The sequence below is a fragment of the Hirundo rustica genome, chromosome 1 (assembly GCF_015227805.2).
Source record: "Hirundo rustica isolate bHirRus1 chromosome 1, bHirRus1.pri.v3, whole genome shotgun sequence".
Lineage (NCBI taxonomy): Eukaryota > Metazoa > Chordata > Aves > Passeriformes > Hirundinidae > Hirundo > Hirundo rustica.
This window is the reverse complement of record NC_053450.1, coordinates 43,018,811-43,044,117: the sequence shown is the minus strand read 5'-3', so window position 1 is coordinate 43,044,117 and position 25,307 is coordinate 43,018,811. Positions and strand designations below refer to the sequence as shown.

The following is a 25,307-nucleotide window of genomic DNA, read 5'->3' as shown; positions in this document are numbered from 1 at the left end:
TAAATGTGAAATATTGGCTCTTGTATGAATCTATAAGGGAAATAGTGCTTGTAAATGACAAATCAATCCAAAGTAGCTGTTTCTTCAGTTAAGTGATGACTTTTCTTGATTGGTTTGGCCAACAAACAAAAACGTGTCTGGGAAAGGCAGTGAGCAAAGTATCTACACTTAAATTGTGTATACTATTTAAATTAGTTTAGTGCTCTTCCAAATCAGTGCTTACACACAGTGTGCTGAAGGAAAAGCTTTGCAGAGCAGAGTGTTGTGGAAGTTTAAATTCAACCTGATAGTGTAAAATTACTTGAAAACTTCCTAATTAGCTTTTTTCCTAATGAGTAAGTGTTGCAAGTGTTCATGTTAGTGGACTGGTCCACTGTGTCCCGTGGCTCTTGTCTGCAGAACAACATGAAGAAACAATAATTCATGTGACTTTTGTACTGCAGCTTCTTGGAGGAAATATTGCAGCTCAGTAATGCAGCCCAAAAATTTCTGATATGGTAGAATTCAAATGCAGGCTATCCTTTCAGAACAGAGCAAAATTAACTTGAGGGGTTGAGGCTTAGCAATCCATCTTTTGAACTCCCTCCCATAGGACCTGCTTTGTTGTGTCATATCATGGAGTACTTGAATAAGGTAACAAGCTGTCACTCTCATCTCACAGACTGGAATATTTTTCCTTCAACTTGAAATTCACAAGCTGTGATCAGGTAGCAATGCCATTGTAGCTGAAAGAGTAAAAGGTATTTATGCAGTTTTCTTATACAGTCCTGCCCTGAAGAACCCCTCCATGGCTTTTTTTTAGTTACCCTTTATGTGGAAACTTCCGGCTCTACATACACCCAAGATCCCAAAAAAGGTCAGCTGGTTCTGTGCTCTCTTTGTCAAATACACAGGTTTGAAGTTTTAGCTCTAATTACTTTTGTGGAATCATTACCACAATGCAAGTGTCCTCAAGCTTCAGGAGGATTTAGCTTTTCCATTTTGCAGGCAGGAGGCCCCCACCTCCTGACAGACCTTTTGCAAGTGCAGGTTTCTGGTCCTCAGTGAGAGTATAGGTAGCTGTTATATTGGTCAGTGAAGTTCTCTTAGTGATCAGCTGTACTGCACCTGGGTAGGGTAAGCAAACCAGCACTCACTGCTTTGAAACATGAATAAATACCAAGCTGTACTTCTCTGCCTACTCCCCCAAGAGATCCAATCCTATCAAATCCCCAGATTTTGTTACCTGTGCCAAGCACAGCCATCACCTCCTGCTTTCAGTCAGAATATGTATGGAAGACTGTGAAGTGTTGGTGGGCTGTTCCTCCACCTTGTAGACGAGGAGGGCTGAAGGTTTGACTCAAAACATAAGATACTAGAGGGGATCTGCCCCTTAGCAGGTTGGAGAAGGCTTAAGACCCCCCAGTGTCTCATGATCACTGGGCTGTGACAATGTCACTGGGCCCCCCTGCCCAACTTTCTCCACCGATTAAGTGGTGTGAAAGAGTAACATGGTCCTTTCAGCAGAGGTGGGAACCCAGGGATGATTGTCACGCTGTGGATCTATGGAAAGGTGATTCCTGCATTCCACCTAGGGAAACTGGATAGCTGGGATTGGTTAGATGTAAAGGACAGACCTCTTTGTCTTTGGGTTTATGGGAGCACCTGTGATGACCTATGCAGGACAAATGAGGTGATGCTACATGTCCCATCAGCTGCCACATGAGCACCTTACCTAATCAGAGGCTCACAGGACATTTCTACAAACTATAGCCTTAAAGCCTTCATAGGTTTTTACAGACATAATTGACTGCCAGTTACCCATTCTGCTCACGTAAGACAGGAGTTCAAGAACTCTTACCTGCTTCACCACTGGTGTAAAGAGAAAAAGCTTTTGGGTTTAGATTTATGTATTAAATATTATTTATTATAAATATATTTCTATATTTAGATTTCTAAGGACTGAAATGAAAATCAAGTTACAAAACCTGAGCTGCTTTAACTATTGCCACAGATACTGGAATATGTCTTTACATCTTTGAGTTGCTCCCCTTTTTCTGTTCAGCAATTTAAGGCAGAGAAAGATGGTAGAACTGTTAAGAGGGCTGAGATGGCATTTCATACACTCTCTCTTTCCTGGGTAAGGCAAGCAGGCAACAAGCAGCCTGCAGTGATGATACTTCTACATGGAATCACTGGATGATACTGGTTGAAAGAGATAATCTTGTCCACTCCTGTTCAGAGCTGTCCCGAACAGATGGAGTTGCTCAGGAACTTGTTGAGTTCTGAGTATCTCAAACATTCAGATTTTCCAGCCTCACTGGACCAAGTGTTCAACCACTCTCATGATGAAAACACTTTTCCTAACATGTAATCAGGATTTTCCCTGTTGAAACTTGCCTGTTGCCTCTTGCTGTGTCTGTGTGCCTTTGAGAACATCCTGGCTCCATCTTCCCTACACCCTCTCCTTAAGCAGCCAAGGGCTGCAGTCATACATCCCCCACACACCTTAAACCTTCTCGTGTTCAGGCTGGGCAAACCCAACTCTCTCAGCCTCTCCTGTATCACACACTCCATCTCCAGAACTATCTTGGTATGGTAGGCTGGGCTCCAGCGTGTCTGTCACTGGTTTGTGGCTCCCCTTACACGAGTACTGTGCTTTCGCAAGCCCCGAGTTCAGTAATTACTGCCCTGGATCTGCAAGCCTAGCCCAATGTAGAGCTGCCTTCCTTTTCTGCAAGGACATTCTGCTGAGCCTTTTTCAATTTGTTGTCCACCGAGGCCCCTCAGATATTTTTTTTTCTTTCTCTGAAGTTTGTCTCCAGCTAGCTGGCACCCAGCGGGGTCATTCCTTCCCTGGGGCAAGAATTTGCATACTTGCTTTCCTGACCTGTTGTCCTCATGTCTTTCCTGGTGTGATATATGCACAAACAGTGAATCTTGCACTGTTTTGGAGAACTTTTTTACTTCTTAAAGGAAGTTTCTGAAATCTGTAACTTAGCAAAGACCACCAGTTGGTAAGTTTAGAGAATTTCTAGGCAAAGTGCTCATAGGAAAGCACTAGGTTAAAACAGAGTTGGTAGGAGCATTTATCCCCCTCTGTCTAGACACCTAAAGGATTTTTGCTGAATGTTCTCTGCTAAATTTTCTTCACTCACTGTAAAGAGAGATCTGAAAAACTAATCCCAAAATAGTGGGGGATTCAGCCCATTTAATCTCAGGCAACCGAACTGATACACCTGCATTTTTCTCAGGCATAAGTTACTTCTTGAGTTAAAACATCTGTCTTTTAAACCAACTTGCTCTTCTAAATGTTTTCCTGGTGCTGAAGCTGGTACATTTTATATCCCTGAAGCAATTTTGAGAGTCCCCCAGACGCTGCATAACATTCCTATGGAAGTTATCTTTGGGCACTTCCTACTGTGCTTGTTCAGCAGGCTTGTTTTCAAAGAATGTCAGCTTGGGTAATTCAGCATATTATTATGCCACCAGGACTCCTCATGTTAACTTCAGGATTTGCTGTTTTAAAAGAACTTCAGAAAATGGCTCAGGTCAGAATATAAAGACAGGTGGTTTGGGGGTTTTTTCCCTTCTTTTTTTTTGTTTTGTTTTGTTTTTGGTGGGTTTTTTGTGCTTGTTTGTTTGTTGTTTGTTTTTGGTGGTTTTTTTTGGGGGGGGGGGGTGTTTGTTTTTTTTTTTTTTTTTTTTTTTTCTTTTGAATGTATATTTTAATGCTTTTCCCTTGAACTTTCTTTTTAACTCTAAGTTGATGATTAGTCTATAAGATCCATAGGAAATGATAAATCTGGAGGCTGGTGGTGAGTTGACCTGGACCAGAGTGGCTGCTGCTGGCTGTACTCCCTCCTCATTGAACAGGGGAAAGCTGCTGTGTGCACCCTTAGCTCTGTGTACCCCCTACTCTTTAGGCCATATCTGAGGAGTCTGTGTCTGCTTTCACAGCTTGATATTCCATCCCACTTCTTGGAGTTATTCCCTATGCCTGTTTCTGGCCAGTAATACCAGCCAGTGAGACAGATCCTGTTCTCCCAGTGGTGGCATCCCAAGGGTTGATGGGGCCTTGCTGTATACTGTAAAAACCAGGCACTGTCCCAGATTTAGTTTTCTAAATGTGGAAAAAAAAGAAAAAAAATGTGTCTTTGACATTAGATCGCTTTTTGTTTCTGCTTCAGAGTGGATGGGATTCAGAGTTCTAGCAAAACTGCAGGGCAGCCCAGAGACATAAATAAGAAGCAAACAGTTAGGGCTGGAATGCCTTAAGGCAATATTATTGCCAAATTCTTTTTAATGGGAAACCTTAGTCAGTGCTGGCTTTTCTTGCCTCACTATAAAACATGCATCATCGCAGTATAACTTTGTTTATAAGGAAATATTAAAAAGAAATGTGTTAAATTTTTCTAGTGCATGAAACTAAGCAGAAACCCGATCAACTCTAGTTATTTTTAAACCAAGTGCTTTCTGTAAGACGATGTAATGACTACCAGAAAAAAATAACCAAAACAAAACAACCCCCCCCCAAAAAAAAAACCCACAAAAAACCCCACCCCAAACCACCCATAATACATGAGTATATACAAAAGTGCATCAATAGCAAACTGCAGTCCGATGTGCAAACTGCAGACATGCACCACACAAAATTGGTGGCTGTGTTGGATGTAGAAGCCAACAGACACAGGCACTGACAGTGCCAAGTGGGACAGACTTTTAGTTGCATGATAGAAATTGAAATGCAGACATCAATGACTCTGAACTAAATTTTCAAGAAAAGGATGCCTCAAATAACTGAAGGAAGATTGTTTTCTCCAAATGGAGCAAAGAGAAAGATTTTTTTTTTTTTTTTTTTTTTTTTTTTTTTTTTTTTTTTTTGAGATTTGTGAGATTTAGTCTACTGCTAAATACAAAGAATGATAAATACACAGTCTCCTCTGGTCATCCTATTAGGTCTGCCACCTACTGCTGGATATACTGGTTTGGCATTGCTTGTCATGCAAAAAAAGGGTTTGCCAAATCTGTCACACTAGCTAAGTAAAATCACACAAACTGAGCTCTGTTACAACCTTTCCAAGTTGGAAGATAATTACCGCATCTCAGAGTTTCTGAGCAGGAAGGCAGTGAAGGGATTTATTCATAGGACAGGGAGGCTGCTGCAAAAATGTAGGTGTCACACTGTAGTTGGCTTTGAACCCAGCAGTGCCTGCAAGTCACTTGGATCATGGAAATTCCCCCTTACAAGAAGTTGAGGGGAGACAGGAGAGGATAGCAGAAATGACACGGATTGGTTTCCTGGTCTATAGGAAGAAAAATCTACAGGCTTCCCAAATAGCGTAAAAGTTTTCCTGAGAAAGGATGCATGTTCTTTCCTACAAAGTTGCTAAGTAGGACATGCTTGGATTTACTTTATATGTAAATGACCAAAAAAATTTTGTTTGCTTTGTAAATGAGAGGGAGGGAACAGAGTCTTATAAGAAATCTCCAGGACCTTTTTCGTGCCAGTCGATCACTTGAAATCAGAGCACTGGAGAGAAGCAGAACTGCTGGGACAAATCCGTGTTTGGAATGGGAAGAGCAAAAGAGGTGGGAAGCGCTCGGTATCAGCATCTCGCATCTTCTGGGACTGCCCTCCTTGTGAAGCACCCTGGGTCAGACCCACCGTGGGTTCCTTGTAGTTTTGAAGCTGGAGATAGTATTAAACTCAGCTCTGTTTCTTGACTTCTTTGCTTTGGGTCTTTGCCTTTGTGCCTTCCCTGCAGTGCCACAGAGCCGAGCCCTGAGCAGATGTGGAGGAATTACTCAGGAAGGGTGAGACAGCATAGGGCTGGGCTGTTAGTTACCAGCAAGTTGAGAAATCTGCCAAACTGTGAAGTAGATGGGGGGGGTTGTTTTGGTTTTTGTGATTCATGCACAGCTCATAAAAACAGTCGTTCTTTCCTGCGACACTGGAAGCTGTAAAATTAATGTTTCTGTTCATCTTTTCAATGGGAAAGCATATGTAAATAGTGATATACATGGTTTTCTGATTTATACTCTGAGTTTGTCCATTTCTGTAATTTGTCAAGCTATTCTCCACTCAGTAAATGCCTGGATAGCAGCCACATGGGGTTGCTTGAATTCCTTCAGTTGCTAAAAATAAGTTGGTTTTGAAGTTTTTTTTCTGTAACTACTGAGGATATTTGAGGCAATAATCAGTGACTGTCAGCCTATATTACAAATTGTTTTCACGCAACATCGCATTTCCAGGCTTTGGCAGGGGGAATGAAACAGATCTGTGCAGTATGGAAGAAAGTATCCAGTACACAGAAAGACAGTAGCAGAAAACAGGGCTCAGTGCCCACAGGGGAAACAGAGTTTCTGGAGACAAAGTTTTGAACTAGAACATATTTGATTTAAATCACTTTAATTACATTCTGTCCCAGCTTTTCCTCCTTGGTCCTTCAAACTAAAAACTATGGGTACTGCTTTTCATATTACAATTGTAGGATGTGTTTCTGGATGCAGTGGTTCCTTGTTTACTAGAGATTCTCTGATGTAAGTTCTTCTGCCATTTAGTTGCTTTGCTTTCTACTTGAATTCTCATATTCCTCTTTCCCAATTCCTCTTTTGTTTGGGATGGTTTTTAGGTTGGTTGTTTGGGGGGGGGGGGGGGGGGGGGGGGGGTTGGGTGGGGGTTTGTTGTTGGTGGGTTGGTTTTTTGTTTTGTTTTTTGTTTGTTTGTTTTGGGGGGGTTGGTCGATATTCATTCAAATTAAATTCAGTGTTTTACAGCTTTTCAAGGGGTGTTATTACAGAAGCCCCTTCTGCATCAGGCTGTGTCAGTAGGTTCAGCGTTGTGGGTGCAGGAATAGCTAGTGTGCACAGGGAGAAAGAATACACGCTGAGAGGGACCAAGTGAAGTCCTCTTGAGATGACCTAAGCCCTGGAAAACAGCAGTTCTGATGAATCCACTGGACCCCCCCCCCCCCAAGATTCCATAAACTCTGAACCATAAAAGTTTGCCAAACCTGCTCGAGGCCCCCACTAGCACTCCTTAGTATCAGTCAGGGTATGTAACACAGCAGCATCTGAAGGCAAATGTAGGCTACAGAGCTGTGTACACAGCTGGTGAAGGAAGGGAAGGGACCCCTGAGGGATTCTCTGGAAGCTAGTGGCCCACTGGTCTGACCCCCACCTGGGTTTCGCTTCCCGACTGTAGCCGTAGTGGGATGGAACAAGGGCTTGTGGGATGGGGAGTGGTGAATGCACCATGTGAACAGTCGCTGCCTACTAATAAAAGCTACTCAATTCTTTTAATAACAGCTAAACTCAAAAGCATTTTATGATAAACATTGGTCTGTTTCCCACGATGTAATTTGCTCATCAGGGAAATGGATCATTTAATATGGGGAACTTGCAGCTACAGGTAACTTTGCACATAGCTGCAAATATTTGCATTACAATAACATAGGGCAAATCATAAATTTCTGCCTTGAAAAAAACAAAAAAGCGTAACCATATTTATCTGTTTTACTACATAGGATTTTCTGAAACTACTCTTTAAAATGATCTTAATTTTTTTTTTCTGTATCTTAAGGTCTTTTCCATTTTCCTGATCCTCTACATCTTCATCCTCTTGTATTTTACCCCTTTTGCCTATATTTTCCAATGTGGAAGAAGGAATTTCTTTAGGTGTATTGATAGGTGACTTTTTGGGAGATGGGAACCTACTTTAAAATCAGTTCAGCCTGTGTGTGTTGCAGAGTTTTGAGGAATTGAATTGAGCTTGCTGGCTTTTGTAGAGTGGTGATGTGATGCCGCTGTCTGCAGCTGAGAGCTCTACGTGGCCTGCTATGAAGGAAAAGGACATGGCATCCTTTTCTCCTTGTCCTCATTGCACATCCTTATCCCTCCACCTTTTCAAAGGAGACTCCAGCTCTCCGTCCTTACCTTCCTCACACCCACTAACTAGAACCTCTGCTGCATTCCTTTGTCCACCTAAATCAAATTCCGCCTTAATGATCCGGAGTTTCCTACCACTCCCTTGCCTGGGTGCTGCTGCGACATCTCAAGCCAGAAGGACGGGTTGAGGTGTTGGCATGGCTCATGGAGCAGGTGGAGACCTGGCAGTGGTGCTGCACACAGCAGCAGCTGCCAATTATCTCATCTGGCCGCAGCGATTGCACTGCTCCCTGCAGCTCAGGTGAGTACCTGCTTGCCAGCACAAAGGCAGGAGCTGTTGCTGAGATGTACCTCTTTGGCCTGACCTGTGCAAGCATCAGCAGAACCGGCTTCCAAGATTTAGGAACCTGTGCTATGAGGATTTTTTTTTATTTGAGACAATCTGAATGAAGTTCAGTGTGGTGGTATTACTCAAATCCCACTCAAACTGAGGTCTAACGTACTGAAGACAATTAAGTAGGTACCTCTGTCTTCAACACGCCATAAATATCACACTCTTCAGAAAATATAGTATGGAAAACATTCCATGAGTAAATTGAGTGTCATATTTCTAATGGGATCACTAGGTCTCTCCACTGCTGCTGCCTGTTGGAAGTTCTGGTCAACACCTCATGGTGGGAGATGTCTTCTTCTAACCATTGTCCAAACTTGTAAGGATGGGACATTCTTGTTGGAGTAGTGCTGTCAGATCCCAGCTTAACTTCAGAGGGGGCACTACTTGGGCAAAAGCCAATATGCCATGATAGATTTGCTGTTCCTTTGCCAATAGGATGCCTGAGGTATGTCAGCTGTGCTGGAATCACTTCCCACATTAAACAAGTGTAGGGAAAAGAGTACATTGAAAAGCAAAGCTTAAGAGGCTTGGAGAGATTCAAAGAAATGAAACAATAACATGTTTAATAGCTAATTCCCGTCCTGGTTTGGCTTTAAGGTAACTTCAGCCTTCCAGTTTGCTAGCAGCCTTCCTAAGTTCTCTGCCAGGATGAGTCACAGCTTCTGGAGCTGGGATCCAATCCTTTAGACAAGCCATCTTTAAAGGTCTGTTTACCTTTTCCAGATGATAGTGAGTTATAGTGAGGATTGCTTAATGTTTTCATCCTCTTAAAACAGGGGTTTTGATGAATATAAATTCACCTGTGGGAACTCCTTACATCCCTTGGTCCCTGCTGCAATCTGAGTACCCCTGGGATCCTATTTGGTGTAGTTTCATGCTGTTCTGCAGAGATAGATGTCTTTGGAATACTCCTCCCTGCTGGGCTGTCTCAACTAGTTGACTAGGAATGCAAAACAAGCAATAACCAGAGCCCTGGTCTGACTGTGAACCATTATTTACCTGCTAGGAATGATATTTCCTGCTGACTGAGGAGTCAAATTAAGAAACGTAGCCACATAACCATAGTATGTAATAATTCAGGGCACAAAGTAAAACCCATGTATGGTGGCTCCATCTTATGTTTCTGTAGTCTGTAATGTACCACTTGAGAGAATGGATGTGAGGACAAATTTAGCATTTGTAGGCAATTCCCTCCAGGAACACAGGAGGGAATAGGCCTTAATGTGGCTGCTACAAGGGGGCAGCACCATGATTTCATTGTTAAGTGAGACACTTCAAAGGCCTGCCAGCGTTTTTGCACTGTATTGGCAAAAACACAAGGCTTTCCTGGATTACAGTGACTGTGCTTTTCAATGGCAGATTTTTTTTCCCTCTGCAAAGCTGTTCAGGCAAGTGCAGCAAGGCTCCAGTTGCATGACACAACAGTCACAACTGATTGCCTGGGCTCAGAAGAAGCCTGGTTGGATGAAGGAAGACCAGTGTGCCTGGAAATCATGAATAAACTCTAAATGCAGCTCTGCATAAGGGAGCTCATAGACCTGCTACTATATCGGGGTGGGGGGGGCATCTGATTGTTGTGCAGATGTGTTAGACACTGAGCCATTGTCAACACAGCTGAATTAGGGCATTGTAATGAAGGATTTCTACCCATTTCAATTTTCAGCATACGACTATTGCATCACTGCTCAACCAATACAGACAAAGACCATCCAGTGAATTTTATTTTTTTTTATTTTTTTTTTTCCCACTCCTATTTGGTAGTTGAACTAAAGGTTTCATGTTTTCTTTCCAGTGCCAAATTGCTGCAAGGAACAATTCAAGCCGGCAGCCAGGGAAAGTGTTTGGATGCTCAAAGTAAGTATGTTTGTGCATTTGTGATTTTTACTCAAGAATTTGTGTTTGATGTCTGTAAGGCAGTGGCTAGATAAGCTTGGTACCAATAACAAGTAATACTGCTTTCCATCATCTTTGACTATGTAATAATCATGAAATAAAACTGATGAAAGCTAAATGAGAGGCCACAGATATTTTATAATAAATGTAATAAGTAATTTGTTGGGTGTTTTTTTCATTTTTGTCTTTGTTTGTTTTTTTTTTGTTTTTTTTTTTTTTTTTTTTTTTTTTTTTAACTGGTATAAGAAGGAAATGGTGGCAGAAAGGAATTAAAAATAATAACAAACCTAGAGGTGAACAATGAATCTGACTTCTCCTTCTGCTTGGGAGATTTGAGAAATTGTATCCCCCCTCATTTTTGTTTTGTTAAATGTTAGCTCTTCTGCACTTTATTAGCGCTGCCATCATAACGTTAAGTGGAAAGAGAGCAAATTACACGAAGCACAAGTACAGAGTTAGTAATCAATGCCACACAGAATTTGCAAGGCGCTGTCCCTTTTTAAATCCCCAACTATGGGAGTTTAACTTCAACCATCCAGCTTGGCGTCTGTGAAGTCTGCTCGGGAAGTCACCCGGGGAAAGCGGCAGGACCAGTGATCTCAGACGGGAGGCCCACAAGGTGGCAATGTTTAGAAAGCCTTCAGAAGGGATGTGCCCTGAGCGGATCTGCGTTTCCTGCACTTGCCATCGTTTGCTGCCCTTGTAGCATTTCTGCTGCATCGGTGCTGTTAAAAAACGCCGGTGTTGCCGAAATGGAGCATAGGATAGCTGGTACTAAACCTCTTGTGGGAACGGGCTCACCGCTGGCAGCGCTCACCATGCTCTGCTGGATACCATTCCTGCCTTCTCCCTCGGAAGGAATGTGCCGCAGCAATAGTGGTTTGCAATGGCGTGGGGTTTCTTTACGCGTAGCTAGTAATAAGCATATGCATGGCACTGGAATGATGCTCAGGCTGTGTAAGGAAGAACTTTCCTTTTCAAAACATACTGCAGCGTTTCTGCTAATGCTTGCAAAGCTGTTACAGCGTGTAAATAAATGCGAACTTCGGATGTGGGAGGCAGCTCAGTTTGCAGTGATACTTTGTGCTTCACAGCTAAGAGTGAAAAGACTTGCTTTACTGCGAAACAGGGGGGGGTTGCTCCAGGTTATGTAATGCCCTGAAAAAAAAACCCAAAAAAACCCAACCAACCAAAAAAAAACCCTTAAACGTGTTTGCAGAAAGATTTCTCTAGATACCTGATAGGCGTGAGAAATTATTCAGGATAAATTCTATGATAAATACAAGAACTGCCACCATCAGCAATTGTTCACCAGCGCAGACATAGATGAGTAGGAGAGGGACAGATAAACAAGGAGCCACAGAGTCCAGATTCACCAGATGCCAGACTAACTTCAACAGCAATTAGCAGACATGTGGGGCTCAAGTATACTTGGAGATTCTCAGGACAATCAGCCTATAATTGAGGCTCGTACGCCTCAAGGATGAAACAATAAATCTAGACCACAGGAGGCATCTCAGGGCAAGAACTAGGAAAATGTAATGCTCTCCCCCATGGATGCCCCCCTTCCCGGGAAGGTGCTGCAGATGGAAGTGCAGCAGGGCAATGCCCTGTGCTGAGCCACGGAGGCTTTCATCCGTTGTTGTCCGCTCTGGCACGGAGTAGAGGCTGCTTCTTAAAGTCAAGCAGCGTCACTGCGGTTATACTGGCATTGTCACAAGCGCTCGGAAACAACAGGAAATCTAAAGAAAACTGTGAGCATGGAGATAGTGCACAACCACCAAGTGGACATTTATAAAAGCAGACTGCAAGCTACCTGTCTAACAGAAACTTATCTGACGCGCGCAGATTTCCTGCAGTGCGTAACCCTTTCTGCAAAGCAACGGACACTTTTCCAGCGTGTTCCCAATGGATTGCTGCTCACTGTTTAGCCTTTCCTCTTCAAATCCTTTAGTCCTTATGGCCTATTATATATCCAAATGAAGATCTAGTTATCAGCCTTCTAATGCCAGAGATTCATTATATTGCTGCAGAATTAGCTGAGCTATTACAATTTATATACTAGTCTTTGCTCAGGAAACCTTCTGGTCAGGTGTCACGTTCTGACAAATGGGTGTATTTTTTCATGGAGTTAAGTTATATGGACGTGAGAGGTGGATATTGGAATACTCAAGAAATTTTACAGCCCTTGTGTTAGGTGCTCTCATGCGTGACATGCAGATAAGGGGCCTTTTGGCAGTAGCAATTCCTTGATTGTATTGTAATCATCAAAGTAATTACAATGCATCCTAACATTGGAAAGCAAACCTGGTTTCTACTGGAACATTAGCTCAGAAATTACCTGTTAGATTTCAATTATTTTGAGGTAGGGGAAGAGAAAGAAAATACATTAAAATGTGTGTGCATATATATATACACATCTACACGTGTATATAAAACATGTTTGTATGATAAACTGCTAATTCATGAAGTGTTTAGGGGAGATCTGAACAAAGGTCTGTATGAGCTCTTTTCTTCCCTGCAGACATAGATATTCTCTGGTTGTTCCTGAGAAGGGTGCACATACTTACCCAAACCAGACAGACTAAATAATTGCTCACTCTCTTTACTTCCCAGCACTGATGCAGAATAAACACTATTTCTAGATGAGGGCACTTTGTTTCCCACTCAGTTCCCTGCTACTTGTTTCCCTCAACTGCTTTCCACAATGTCCACCAAAGAAGACCTGACTTTCCTAAGGGATGCCTTGCAACTTCAGTCAAAAGACTGAAAAAAAGTGTACTAGGTGAACTTCTGGGCTGAGCAGAGTGCTTTTAGAGCATGTTCATTCTGTGGAAATACCACAAAGTCCCCCAAAATGCAGTGGAGGACGTCTGTTGAGGAGACAGTCCTGCACAGGACACAGATGCTTTATAGAGCCAACATGAGAAAGCAAGAGCCCTAAAGCCTGAACCTGAGGGAGCAAAGTTAACCAAATGGAATGTTTGTTTATGGTTGTGCACTCACCAGCCCAATTCCCTTCTTAACTTAGGAATTGGGTAGCTTGGATAGCCTTTTATGGTGCTGTCTGAAGATATTCTGAACTTTGGGGTGATATTTATTTTTCCAGTACCCAATACCAAAAAATTATCCCACAGGAGCTCAGCAAAGCAGCTGATGATTCATCAGGAATGTAACTTTGCTTTTCAAAAAGATAACGTGTGGTTTTGTTCAGAGTTAATGAGATCCTTTCCAACACAGAAGCTGTCAACAGCACTGACGCACATTTACAGTTACAAAAACACATAGCCTTGTGGTTGGGGTTTTTATTAAATAGAAACCTCATTTTCTACTGTAACGAGGAAAAGGCACTGTTTTCTTGCCACTAGTAGTACCTTTTGTACTCAAAGTGTTAGAAGCCTTTTATTATTATTATTATTTTACACACAATGTGCCTGTTCAGAGGTTACAAAATGGTGCCACTTAATGCCAGGACTGATGAGGCCATGACAATATAAAATAATATATGTATGAAAAAAGATATCCTTGTTTCTAGTCATCTTTTATTGCCTTCTGCATCTTGCCTATCAATGGTGCTTCATTTAGAAGCTGGAGAATGTTCATGAAAGGATGATTCAAGTAATGATTTCACTTTTGCTCCGGCAGAAACAGAAACCATAAAATTTAGGACCTTGAAAAAATATTAATCCTTGTCAGACACATCAAGTATTTATAGCGCACGTAGATGCTGTAAAAATAACTGCAATTTTTCACAGCGGTTTCTAGATTTTATAAACATAATCTTGCACGTGCCCCTGTCCTGTGGTGTGGTAGGCACTGGGGAGCTTTCCTGGCCTCTTTTCCCATGCTGCTGCTAAAGCCTGTGTCTGCACAGCAGGCATTGGGATACTGAGCTGTGCTGCTCAGGGGCTCCAGCAGCAGAGTAAAAGCCAGAGGTGGACAGGCTCCAAGTATCAGCATTTTTTTTAATATTTCTCAGTAATCACTGGAGCTGGAAACTTTGGTTCTCATTAGCTGACTTCTTGGATTCTTATACAGTTCTGTTGCTCCATGATCCGCAGCTTGCAGAAAAATCACCCTATGCACTGAGTCAGAGTAAAGTGGGAGTCACTGGCAATGCACAGCACACTAATGAGGGTAGGTAGAAGCAACACATAAGTTGTTCTTAGAGTAAAATTGTTCCATATAATAATGGCTTCTTCAACCTTCTTAGAGACTTGTTTAGCACGAGGTCAAGTATGAGAAGGCCACAGTTGTGGACGGTGCTGTTGTGTTATAGTACAAGGTGGCAAAATTAGGGGTTTTCAGGTCTTGGGACCTAGTAATTTGTTGCACTCAAATCCAAATGTTGTAATCATCTGTAGCATCTTGCATGTCTGCTCCTACCTGAGCCTGGAGCAGGCCCAGGAACAGGCATTTCATGGGAGGTGCAAAGGGGCACAGGAGCAAAGTCAATGGCAACTGGCTTGAGCCTCAAAAGCCTCAGCTGGAGATCTGCCACCAGTGTGCACAGCTGCCAGCAATGTTCAAAATCCTCTCTGATCAGATCAGGTATATGTCATGGGTACCATTTGCTGTGGGAGCACCAGTTTTAAGTCTCCCAGTACCCATTCCTCATAGAAGGAAGCTGGCAGTGCCCTCATCTTCAGGTTTATGCAGTGGCTTCCATTAGAACTTCATCCTCTTACAAAAGGTCTGGATTTGGCACACCGCTAATGACCTGAGTGGGATGTGTGGGATAAATGCCTTCTGAACAGCACTGCAGGAAACCACCCTTACATCATGTTGCAGGTTTTTAAACAAATAACTAATCCTTGTCCTGTGTCTGTATAGAGGAACAATATTGACTGTGCTCAAGTATTTTCAGGCTTGATCTGATTTCATAGCTAGGATCGTTTTTGTGTAATGTAAGAGGCTTCACATAATCACTCTTTTAAATCTACAGCTTATGTTTGACAAGTGGGTCATTGGTTAATGGAAGCAAGTAAATCCAGCTGTTTATCTTTTCAGTAAGACCATGCACTTTCTGTATGCTCTTGTCTGCTCAGAATGGAGACGTGTACATTTTTAATAGCCCTCCCTCTGTTTCAGAGTAGGGGTGTGAGCTTTATATTATATTTCATTTCTCCCCTACATTCAAATAAAATCAAGTCAGAGTATTACTTCTGCGGGTATCCCACCTGAGCTGCAGCAGTTGTGGTACTATTAATATAATTACTACGTGTGATTTAAAAAAAAAAGTTGTTAATTTGATTTAAATGAGGAAAATTTACTGCAGTACGTTGCTTAAAAGTTTTCTTGTTCCTTTATTCCTCCTACCCAAGCACCCAGTATTTCTGTGTATTCCTCTCAACAGATGCATGTTCCACTAAAGCATACCAGGAGTAGCTTTCTCCCAGATAGCTTTAACTCTTGACCTTTTTTTAGGTAACTTGAAATTTCAGGGTTTCAGAAATTCCTATGTAAGCCTTCTGTAGGGTTCTAGTGTCTAAATAAAGCACTTGCAGGACTAGGTTAATGAAGTGCTCAAAGTATTAATGGAAACTTGGTCTAATAGGTCAAGCTCCAAAAGTCCTCTTAGGGAATGTCTGTCAGCAACATAATTTTTGTGACACAGTTTTCAAGTATTCTAATTTTTTCTCAATTCAGACTACTAATATGTGTAACATGATTAAAGCTGTCTATGAAAATTATTTTTCCTCTTCGTGTGAAAGCTATTTTATTAATAAAGACTTAGCATAAACACTAAGATGATAATGAGCATTAATTTGCCAGGGGAAAGAATCTGTTTTCCATCAATAAGTGAGAAAGCTAAAACTTTCAGGTTAGTAAGGGTATTGTGTTAAGTAGCAATTAAATTATACTCAAAGAGCACTTTCTTGATCCCAGATGCTCTAGGACTTGCAAATAGAAACTATTACTTTAGAAGTGTGTTACAGGTCTAAATTCTTAGCAGCAAATTAAAAAGCATGTGGGTAAGAAATTCTCAGAAAATAAAGAGCAGAATTCCTCAGATGCTTGCATTTGGCCAGAAGGGAGCCTGAAAGAGCTGAAAGCGAGTCTATTTGTCTATGGGAAGACAAACTTCTGTTCTAAAACGTTGTGTGTAATACACGTATTTGCTCTAGCTCCAAAGAGGAGGCACTCCCAGATTTCTCTGCGAGCTGGAGATCACAAACAAATCCTTGGCAACCTAGTTTTTCAGAGCTGCCTCGGGGATTTTGGCCCTTTTGGTGTGTTAATGGCAGCAATGTGTCACGGGAGGTGTGTGAATGCTGGCCGTGATGCAGCCTTTAAATGCAGGTGTCACTTCTCGGGGTGGCTGAGTGTGGAGGTGCAGGCAGTACTGCAGCCCATTCCTCTCTCCCGGGATGAAATGAGGTTAATTAGCTAATGAACAGTATGTTAGCTGGACAATAAATATGCTGGGCACTTGTCTGAGGGGAAGGAAACCAATCTGACCCAGGCTCTCTGCAGGTGGCTGAGGAAGGGAAGTGGAAATTGCCCAAGCCTACAAAGGATTATGCCTGACAAAGGAAGTGTTGGAAAGAATGGGAGAAAGAACAATGGAGAAAGCTCAGGTGTGGAAGAAATCCTGAGATGAAAAGGAGGAGGCCCGCATTTAGTTGTAGGAATGGAGAAGAAGGATTGGGTTTGCTTAGCTGCAGAGCTGGAAGTACTGAAAAGATCAGAAAGCCACCTGTGGAAGAAAGGATGGAGATGCACCATAGCGGTGCTGAGGATGACGCTTGCACAGACTTGTGACAGTAAGTGTTTGGAGGAAGCTGGTCATAACAGCAGGGCCTGTTTCTGTGCTTGTGAAATGAGGAAAGCTGACAGAAATCAGTTTGTGCAAAATGCTGTGAGTGTCCCAGATAAAAGGCGCTTATCAGGAGAAAAGGGGAGGTTGCGTACAAACAGAAAAGCACACCACTTGCTGTGTAACTTTTTGGCATTTGCTAAATTTCATGGGCAATGAGACACCTTGGCTCTGAAAAAGAGTGATTTATGAGTGCACTGTAGGGTCCTGAGGAAACTGTAGAGTATTTTGCAGCAAGGCACCGGGTTTTTGGGCTGGGGTTTGCAATCACAGAAACACTCACACACTACTGAGTGACTTGGCCGTGTGATTTTGATGCTGGTCAGGCATAAATGCTCAATGGTTTGGGGTTGGTGGTTTTTTGGGGTTTTTGGTTTTGTTTTTTTTTTTTTAATTATTTTTTTAACATTAGCTAGACCATGTAATACTGTTTATGTTGGCTTTTTGCTGGGTGTGGGAGGACAGACAATTAAGAGTTTCCTGGGACAAAGCAACCCCTTCAAATACTAGTTTGTAAAGATCCAGTCTTTGTCAGCTGGTGAAACATTCTTGATCCAGTAAAATTTAATAGACCATCTGCTGGGATCATTACTTTCTTGTGCCAGCCTTCTCCCTTCCTCTTTAGCAGCGGTGAGCATCTTGGGCAGGTCGGACAGGTCTATATCAATTGCCTAAAATGCCTTCAAAGAGTATTGCTAACATTTTCAGTGCAGAGCAATAAGAAGGTATATCAGAGATGGAGATTGTCCACTCCCACTTGATTTTATAATCTTTCTGCCTTTTTCCAGACACTCCTCCTGATCCCCAAGAAAGCCAAAGATTCCTCAACAGCTGAAAATACATAAATAAACGCTAGACTTAATCTTTCACATTTCCAAGCCCTTACAGTGGATATCACTGAAAACAAAAGGAACAGACACTAAAGAATTCCAAATTTTGAGTTAGTCTGGAGTTAATGGAAGTAAAAATTCTTTCTCTTTGGAACCATTCTTCACTGAAGTATTTCCTGCTCTCACAGGAGCTTTTTGTTATGCAGAAAGTACTGGATAAAAATGTTCCGGCTATTCGGTGTTAACTTCTCATGTTTTAAGTAAGGAATCCTTTGATGTTTACTGAAGAATGCTTCTTTCTAAATAGGAATTTGACAAGTTTGTTCTGCAAAGCAGCTGGATTTAGCTAATTGGATTTAATAAATGTCCACTAAACCAATTTATTAATTTTAATCTAAGAATTAATATTAAAAGTATACAACTAGTCTTCAAATATCTTATTCAAGGGTTTTTGAAATCCCACTCCTGTGAATATAAGTCCTTGTTTTGTAGACAGTTCTTGAATCCTGAATTAATCCTCTGATTTCCATTTGATTTCTACAGTAACTATAAAAGGTAACTGTGGTCTTTCTAAAGGAATATACCCACAGTCTGTGGCTCTACAAGATATCTCTCTTTAGCAATCAATTAATACATTAAGGATCAGATTGGATTTACAGCTCATAAGACTAAATTTTCAAATATGCTTAGCGGACAAAGACTCCAAGATTTATTTTATTCTTCCTCACAGGCACAGGACACTTTTTAAAATGTTAAATGTGAGCTCTGAAATATAAATATGTCTGTATATTTAAAAATAGACTTGAATTACCTCATAGGGATGTGGTCCATGCACATTGTGTAATTGGGACAGCCCTCTCTCTTTTTTTTTTTTTTTCTTTTCCCTTTTTATCTGTGTCCCTCCAGGGAAGACAAATAATCAAGACTTTGCTTAAAGTGGCAACACTAGAATCCCCAAGGGTGGGAAGCTCATTCTTGGTCTACAGGATGTCTGGAGTGATAAGTAGCTGTTTTAATACAACTCATGCAGTGTTTCTTTGCCCTGACAAAAACATCGTTTGTCACAGGGAGTTTAAATGCCCAGAAATATAAGGTATGGAGAGGTGGAGGGATGGTGGTGGGACAATTTATTCAGTGCTGCATAAACAAAGAAAGTCTGTAAAGTTACAATTTTGAATTTTTACCTGAAGTGATTTCATGCCACTGTTCTCCTTTGGGTTGATCAGTGCTGTTGACAGTATGTCAGCAAAATAGGAAACACGAGTTCTGCATAACCCAGGTCAGCTTGAAATTTACCATGCACCTCATCATGTCCGATACACGTTGGCTCTGTTAGTAACCCTGCTGTTGCCGACCCCTTTATGGATATTTCTGTGTGATATATTATTGTCACAGGTTAGACCTGTGCTCTAGTTCAGGCTGGCACAAGCCAGTGCTCTCTCACAGGCATTCAGTTGCAGATACCTCACTGGGGCTTCTCACAGATAACATGCAAATCTGGATCTCCTAAATCTTCTGCTTCTAATCTGCTAAATGCAACTTTAGAAATTAGGTTGATTCTCATGCAGCCTAATTAAGTATGCTCATGGTTATAGCCATCTTACTCAACCTCTTCATCCTGGGAATAAAGTATGTCAAAGTACCTTAACGAATTGGAACTTCCTTGAGCAACCAGAGCATGCCCAAGACTTAAGAAAGTAACTTCTTTTAGCTCTTCCCAAACTTTCTTCCTGATTTGCTTTATTCACTTATTTTCAAATTGAACCACTGTTGGCCAACTCCTTCAGGAGAAAGAGACTCTTTCTGCGTGGATTTCTTATAAACACACGCACTTCAGTGCTAGAATTAACTGATTTTAATCTACAGTGTGTAAATCTGTGGCTTTACAGAATTCTGTTAATCTTTGTTGTGATAAAGGAAGACTATGAGAATATTTAAATTAGAAAAGCAGACTACATTGCCCAGGACTGCTGCTTTCCAAAAGTTATTGCTACCTTCCAACTGTTTTCTGAAATCCAGTCTCAGGTTCTTTTTCCCCCAGTGGAAAAAAATGCACTTGTGACAGGAATGTTCATGAAACTCCTCAGAAAAGTGATGTACATGGCCCAAAAAACTTATACTTGCATGATGTTGGCTGCAGTTTGTAGCTGGGCTCTGAGAAGGCTGCAATCAATATTACGCTGACTTCTTTACGAGCTTGAACATGAACAGAGATGTCAGAGATGAGGGATGCTCACCGGCCACTCTAGGGTTAAATGTGTTTTTCTTAGTCTCACTCCCTATTCCTCTCACCACCTCGAAGTTATCCAAGCGGTGGGGAATTTCTGCAATCATTAATTGTATTTATAGTTTGGCTATGTCATGAAATACTCCCTAAAACCATGTGTGGGGGTTTTTTTTATCCCCTCACAAATGTATCAGCAGAAGTCGCTAGCTTAGCCATCACCTCTGCTGTCAGAGGCTGTACATTGATCGCTTATCAGCATTAAAATATTTATAATTTATTTCCACATTAGCTGCCTAATATAAAATTCTGGCTCGAGTATGCCTGAGGTCTTTCTAACGCTGCATTTTGGGCTTTTAGAGGATTTTACTCTCAGGCATTATAAATTAGGCCTCGTGGCCTTCCAACTGCAGTTAGTGAGGCTTAGAGCAAGTAAAGAGAAAGGAACTGAAAACAAAGGCTCTGAAGAGGAAGGAGGAAACAGATTTTGGAGAACGATGTTTTGGCCTATTCCAGTACTTGCTAGTACGCTCTCTACCTGGTTCACTGCACCAGAAATCAAAGTACTGGAACGCATGTGACGTGGTAGAGTGGTGCCTTTTGCATCAGCAGTACACCTGGGACTTGCTCTGTGGCTGGCATGGTCTTGAGAGGACGTGGTATCTCCATCCTCGGAGATTTTCACAATCTGGATTGATGATGATCATGTCACCAAATGTGACCTGATCTCATACTGGTGATGATCCTGCTCCAAGTGGGAGATTGGACTGGATGACCTCCATAGATCCCTTTCAGCCATTGTCTCTGTGGTCTCAGTGATGAAGATCTGTTACATCAGGTTTTGTAATTCCACCCTTCGGCATTAATTGCTTTCCTGGCTCTTTGCTTTGCTTAGTAAGCACTTCACTTGTGAGTAGCAGATTTTGGTACTTTCAGCCTACCACAGGAGGGGCTTTTTATTGACACCAAAGCTGACCTTTTATTCTTCAGATCAATTCTCTATTTGTGCGCCTAGCGCATGTAAAAATCTGTAAGGGCAGCACAGAAGTACAGTCACCTAATAACAGCAACAGGTCTCCTCTTCCTTTGAGACCTTTTAGCTTAGAATGATGGAAGTGGGAAGAAGAGGCTGGTGGCTTCCAGCACATAAAGACAGGAGTTGTGCTTGTCGGCCACACAGTGCCCAGAAACAGAGATGTAGGTAGAGGGAATTCTCTGCATATTGTACCTATATTGCACCCAAGCAATCCTTATTGCACCCAGAGCCCCACAGGCTGTGCTAGACTGACTGAAGCACACTGAGATATGTGCTTTCCGAAAACCAGCACCAGGCTTCTTTTGCTGATGCTTGCCTTGGCCTCCATGAAGGTAAGGCATTGTGGTGAGGCAGCGTGTGTTCTTCAGACCTTGAGTGCAAATGCAAAGGAAGAAGAGGTCTGAAGCAAGGCTGCTATGCTCTCCTCACCTGCACTCCTCTTCTGTAGCTTTGTTGGTACATGCTTTAAACAGCTTTAGACACCTCAATAAAGAGGCTTCTGTTCTTTGCCACCGGTGAAGAAATAAAAATGTTTTTACAAGTTAGGGTTGCAGAGTGTTTTACTGCTTGCTCCCTAGCAGAGCAGGTAGGGTTATGTCTAGCAGATAAAGACCTGCTATAGATTATTTTTATATTCTGTCACCACACAGCATTTCTGGCTTCTCCATGTTCTTGAGTGTTACTAAGACACTTACTGGCCTTTTAACAGAACAGTTTTTGTTGCTTGTTTTGGAAAATGCTCCAACGTGTAGCTTCCTCCAATTACCAGATGAATGAAGTATTTTTCAATGAAGTGTGCCAATTGCAAATGTCCATAGATTGGTTACTGAAAGATAAATTTGAGTACATTCGAAAACCTGGCAGAAAGCATAAGTAAGATCCCCTGTTGTGACGTGCCGAGGACAGTGGCAATTTGGCAGACTAACTTCAGCTTCTTGCTAGAGATTGCTCTAAAATGTGTGTTAATCTATACATCTGATTTAAATCCAAGGAGATTCTCAGCAGTCCAAGTGTTGTGCAGTTGGTGTTATTGATTTTATTCACCTTATAAGCTCTCTGTGAATGGTCTATATCATGAATAAAATCATGTAAACTAAGCTTTCAGTAGTGTCATTTCAGTCTGAAAGATTAGGTAAAGATCAGTTAAAATTTCATTGTCACTTTCTTTGTGCACAAAAAAATCTGAGGTAGAAACCTCATCAAACTCAGAACTCAGGGCACTTCAGAACTTCTGCATTAAAATATCAGCATGTGTCTCTGAACATATTAGAAATACTCACATGGCTTTTGTTTGACCTACCATCTCAAAGTTCTTTTTTAAGGAGAGCTGGACTTGGGGGCATGTATTTTTTAAGATGTTAGTAGATAGGCCCAAATATTTTGCATCTAACAGCCTTGAGGTCATACAGATCTGCTTAGAGACTGTGCCTATAGCCACCCACCCTTGTTGGTTTCTGCTTAGAGAAAACAATTTGCAAACAGCTGGACAATATTTTTCTACTGTGGTAGAAGTGTGGGTTTCAGTGCACTATTGGGACATGAGGGTAGGTTTTGACCACAAGTTCAGGTCTGTTCCTGAGGATGACCAGCACTGATCTGTGCTAATGTCAAACTTTGAAGCACGTTGCTTTTTAAGCAAGGGGAGATATACAGAAATCATAGAGCTTTGCAGAGGGAGATGGGCTGGGGAGGATGCAAAAACTCTTCTAGAAGAAGGGGAGGAAGAGAAGAGGGTTGTGTGATTGGTGGTGCTAGCAGTGCCAGAAGTTCGGTGCTGCTGCCATGCCAGGTCTCTTCCCTTCTTGTTTCTCATCCAGGGAAGATTTTGAAGGATGTGCCATAGGTTTGTTTGTTTGTTTGTTTGTTTTTTCTGTGTAAGCCTGAGAGCAGGAGAACGCTGGAAATATGCAATGCAGCTTGACAGGTGTTGTACTGTGCTCTCCAGTGAAGTTGTAAGCAGGGATACAGAGCTTGGTAACTTGAACATCCTGGTGCTTGGGGTGGAAATGCAGGCGGAGTAGCAGACACATGAACCGGGGAAGAAAGAGCATAAAATAACTAAGACCTTCGTGTTCTGTTTTATTATTAGGAGTCCATGATTTTTTAACATCTTGTAGTCTCATGCCGCTTAATACTTACGCACTTTTTAAAAATAAAGCGTTTACCATCCGAAACGCAAACCCCACGCTGTGATTCTTGCGAGCTGCAGCCCGTGCGGGCGGGCTTTGTGCAGCGGGGATGCCGTAGCCCCCGGCACACCCGCGCCGAGCGGAGATGCTGGGGAGAGCTGGGCGGTGTTCCCTGCTGCGGCTCGGCGCCGTGTAACCGAGCAGCCCGGCGCGGCGGCTCCTTCAACAGGAGCCCGAGCCCGACAGCTCCTTGGTGTGGGGAAAAGGCGGACGATGCTGAGGTACCGGGGCGCGGAGGGCGACGATGGGGCACGGGGCGTCGAGGTCTCGGCCGGTCTCGCACCGGCCGGGCGCACACGCGGCTGTCACGGGCGGCGGTGGGCGGGGGCACGGCGCGGTCCCCGCGGGAGAGGCGGCGTTTCTGTGCCGCCCACGGGCGCGGGGACGGGAGCGGGGGCGGCGGGACCGCCGTGCAGCGGCCGGGGCGTGCGCGGGGGTGCCCCGGCGCTTTGTCTGCGCCCGCGCCGAGCGGGGGCCGCCGGGCGGCTCGGGCCGCTCCGCCGCGGGGGCCGGCGGCCGCCCCGCACTCCCGGGGCGGGCGGCTCTTTGTGCGGGGGCGCGGGGCGGGGCGGGCCCCTCTCTCCCCCTCCCCTGCCTCCCCTGCCCTCCCTGCCCGCCGCCGTCCCCGGGCGCAGCGCGGCGCCGGCCGGTTGCCATGGCGAGGGGCGGTCACGTGTGGCGGCGGCGGCGGCGGCGGGGCTGACGCGCGGCGGGGCGGGGCGGGCGGGCGGCGGAGTCGCGGCTGCCGCCACCTTCCGCACACCAGCAGCAGCAGCAGCGGCAGCAGCGCGGGGCTCTGCGGAGCGGCGGGAGCGCCAATGCCCGGACCGACCCAAGCCCTGTCCCCAAATGGCGAGAACAACAACGACATCATCCAGGATAACGGGACCATCATCCCCTTCAGGAAGCACACGGTGCGGGGGGAGCGCTCCTACAGGTACTGCGGGGGGGCTGCGGCGGCGCGGGGGGCGGTTGCATAAGGCGGGCGGGCTGCAGCCCCCTCCTCTCCCCCCGGCCCCGCATTGTCCGGCTGCGGAGCGCTCGGGGGATAGGCGGGATGCGTGCGGGGGCTCGCCGCGCCCGGGCGGAAGAAAGGCGGTTAAAAATGACAATTTTTTAAAAAAGGGAGAAAGAAAGAAAAAAAAAATAATAGAGTAGGGGGAAATAAAAAGGAAGGCGAGAACGCCCCCCGCGCAGGCAGCCAGCTCCCCTTGGAAAAGAGCCGCAGCACCTCGCTGCGGATCTCGGAGGGAGGCGGCGCCGCGCGGGAGGCGGCGGGCGCGGATGGCGGGGCGCGGGCAGCCCCTGCCCGGCCGGGAGAACCGCACCGGGAGAACCGCACCGGGCACCGGGCAGTGCCCGTCCCCCGCACGCCGGGGCGGGGGTGACAGCCGCCCCCCGCTCCTCGGGGCGGGGGTGACAGTTCTCCCCGTGCCTGCGCGGGGGAGGGCGGCTCCATCCCCGCCCCCCGCTCCCCGCCTGCCCCATTTTGTGTTTATTTATCGTCTCTCGTTTGGGGGGGGACACCCGTCTTTTGTCGCAGTTGTAGGCATTTTTGATGAATCGTTTGGCATGCGTTGCTGGCAGCGCTTCTGCATTAACATCTCTGACAATATGTTCCGGCAGATAAGCTCATTAAAATTGTTTGCATTGTTTGATAAGGGTCGCGGCGCGGCCCGGAACGCAACTGGTTTGATGTGCTCCTTGCTGCCGACTCGAAGGGCGATAATACGGCCGGTGGCTCCTTATGTCAATATACAGTTATTTTAAATGCTGCCTGGATGACAGCAAGCAGTGCCTCTGCAGAGAACACGCCCCTCAAAGCTCATTTTCGAGCAGCAGGAAATGATGCTGCTCTCAAATATCTGACTGAAGTGGCGAGTTGTAAGCTCGAATACATGAAAACAAACGTGGATGGCTTGGCTCGTTTGTCTGAAGAAAATCACAGTATTTTTTCTTCTGCTGAGGAATAACGGAGCTGCTGCCGGCATTTGGCCATTAATAACCTTAACAGTGAATCTCATTGTTGATCACACACTGACGGGCGAGCCT

At 44.0% G+C, this 25,307-nt stretch overlaps 1 protein-coding gene across 3 annotated transcripts in view; it reads left to right on the top strand.

Moving 5' to 3' along the window:
- MAPRE2 (microtubule associated protein RP/EB family member 2) overlaps window positions 1–25,307 on the top strand; it is a 98,602-nt gene that overhangs the window by 17,081 nt on the left and 56,214 nt on the right. The window contains exon 2 of one of the 3 annotated variants that reach the window (XM_040087864.2): window positions 10,056–10,117. Coding sequence is in view for 2 of the 3 variants with exons in the window: in XM_040087854.2 (XP_039943788.1) it covers window positions 24,074–24,192 (119 nt within the window). In the remaining variant the exon portion in view is untranslated. Of the gene's footprint in view, window positions 1–10,055; window positions 10,118–23,988; window positions 24,193–25,307 lie in introns of those variants that run through there. The other 2 variants (XM_040087854.2, XM_040087874.2) reach the window with 2 other exon arrangements.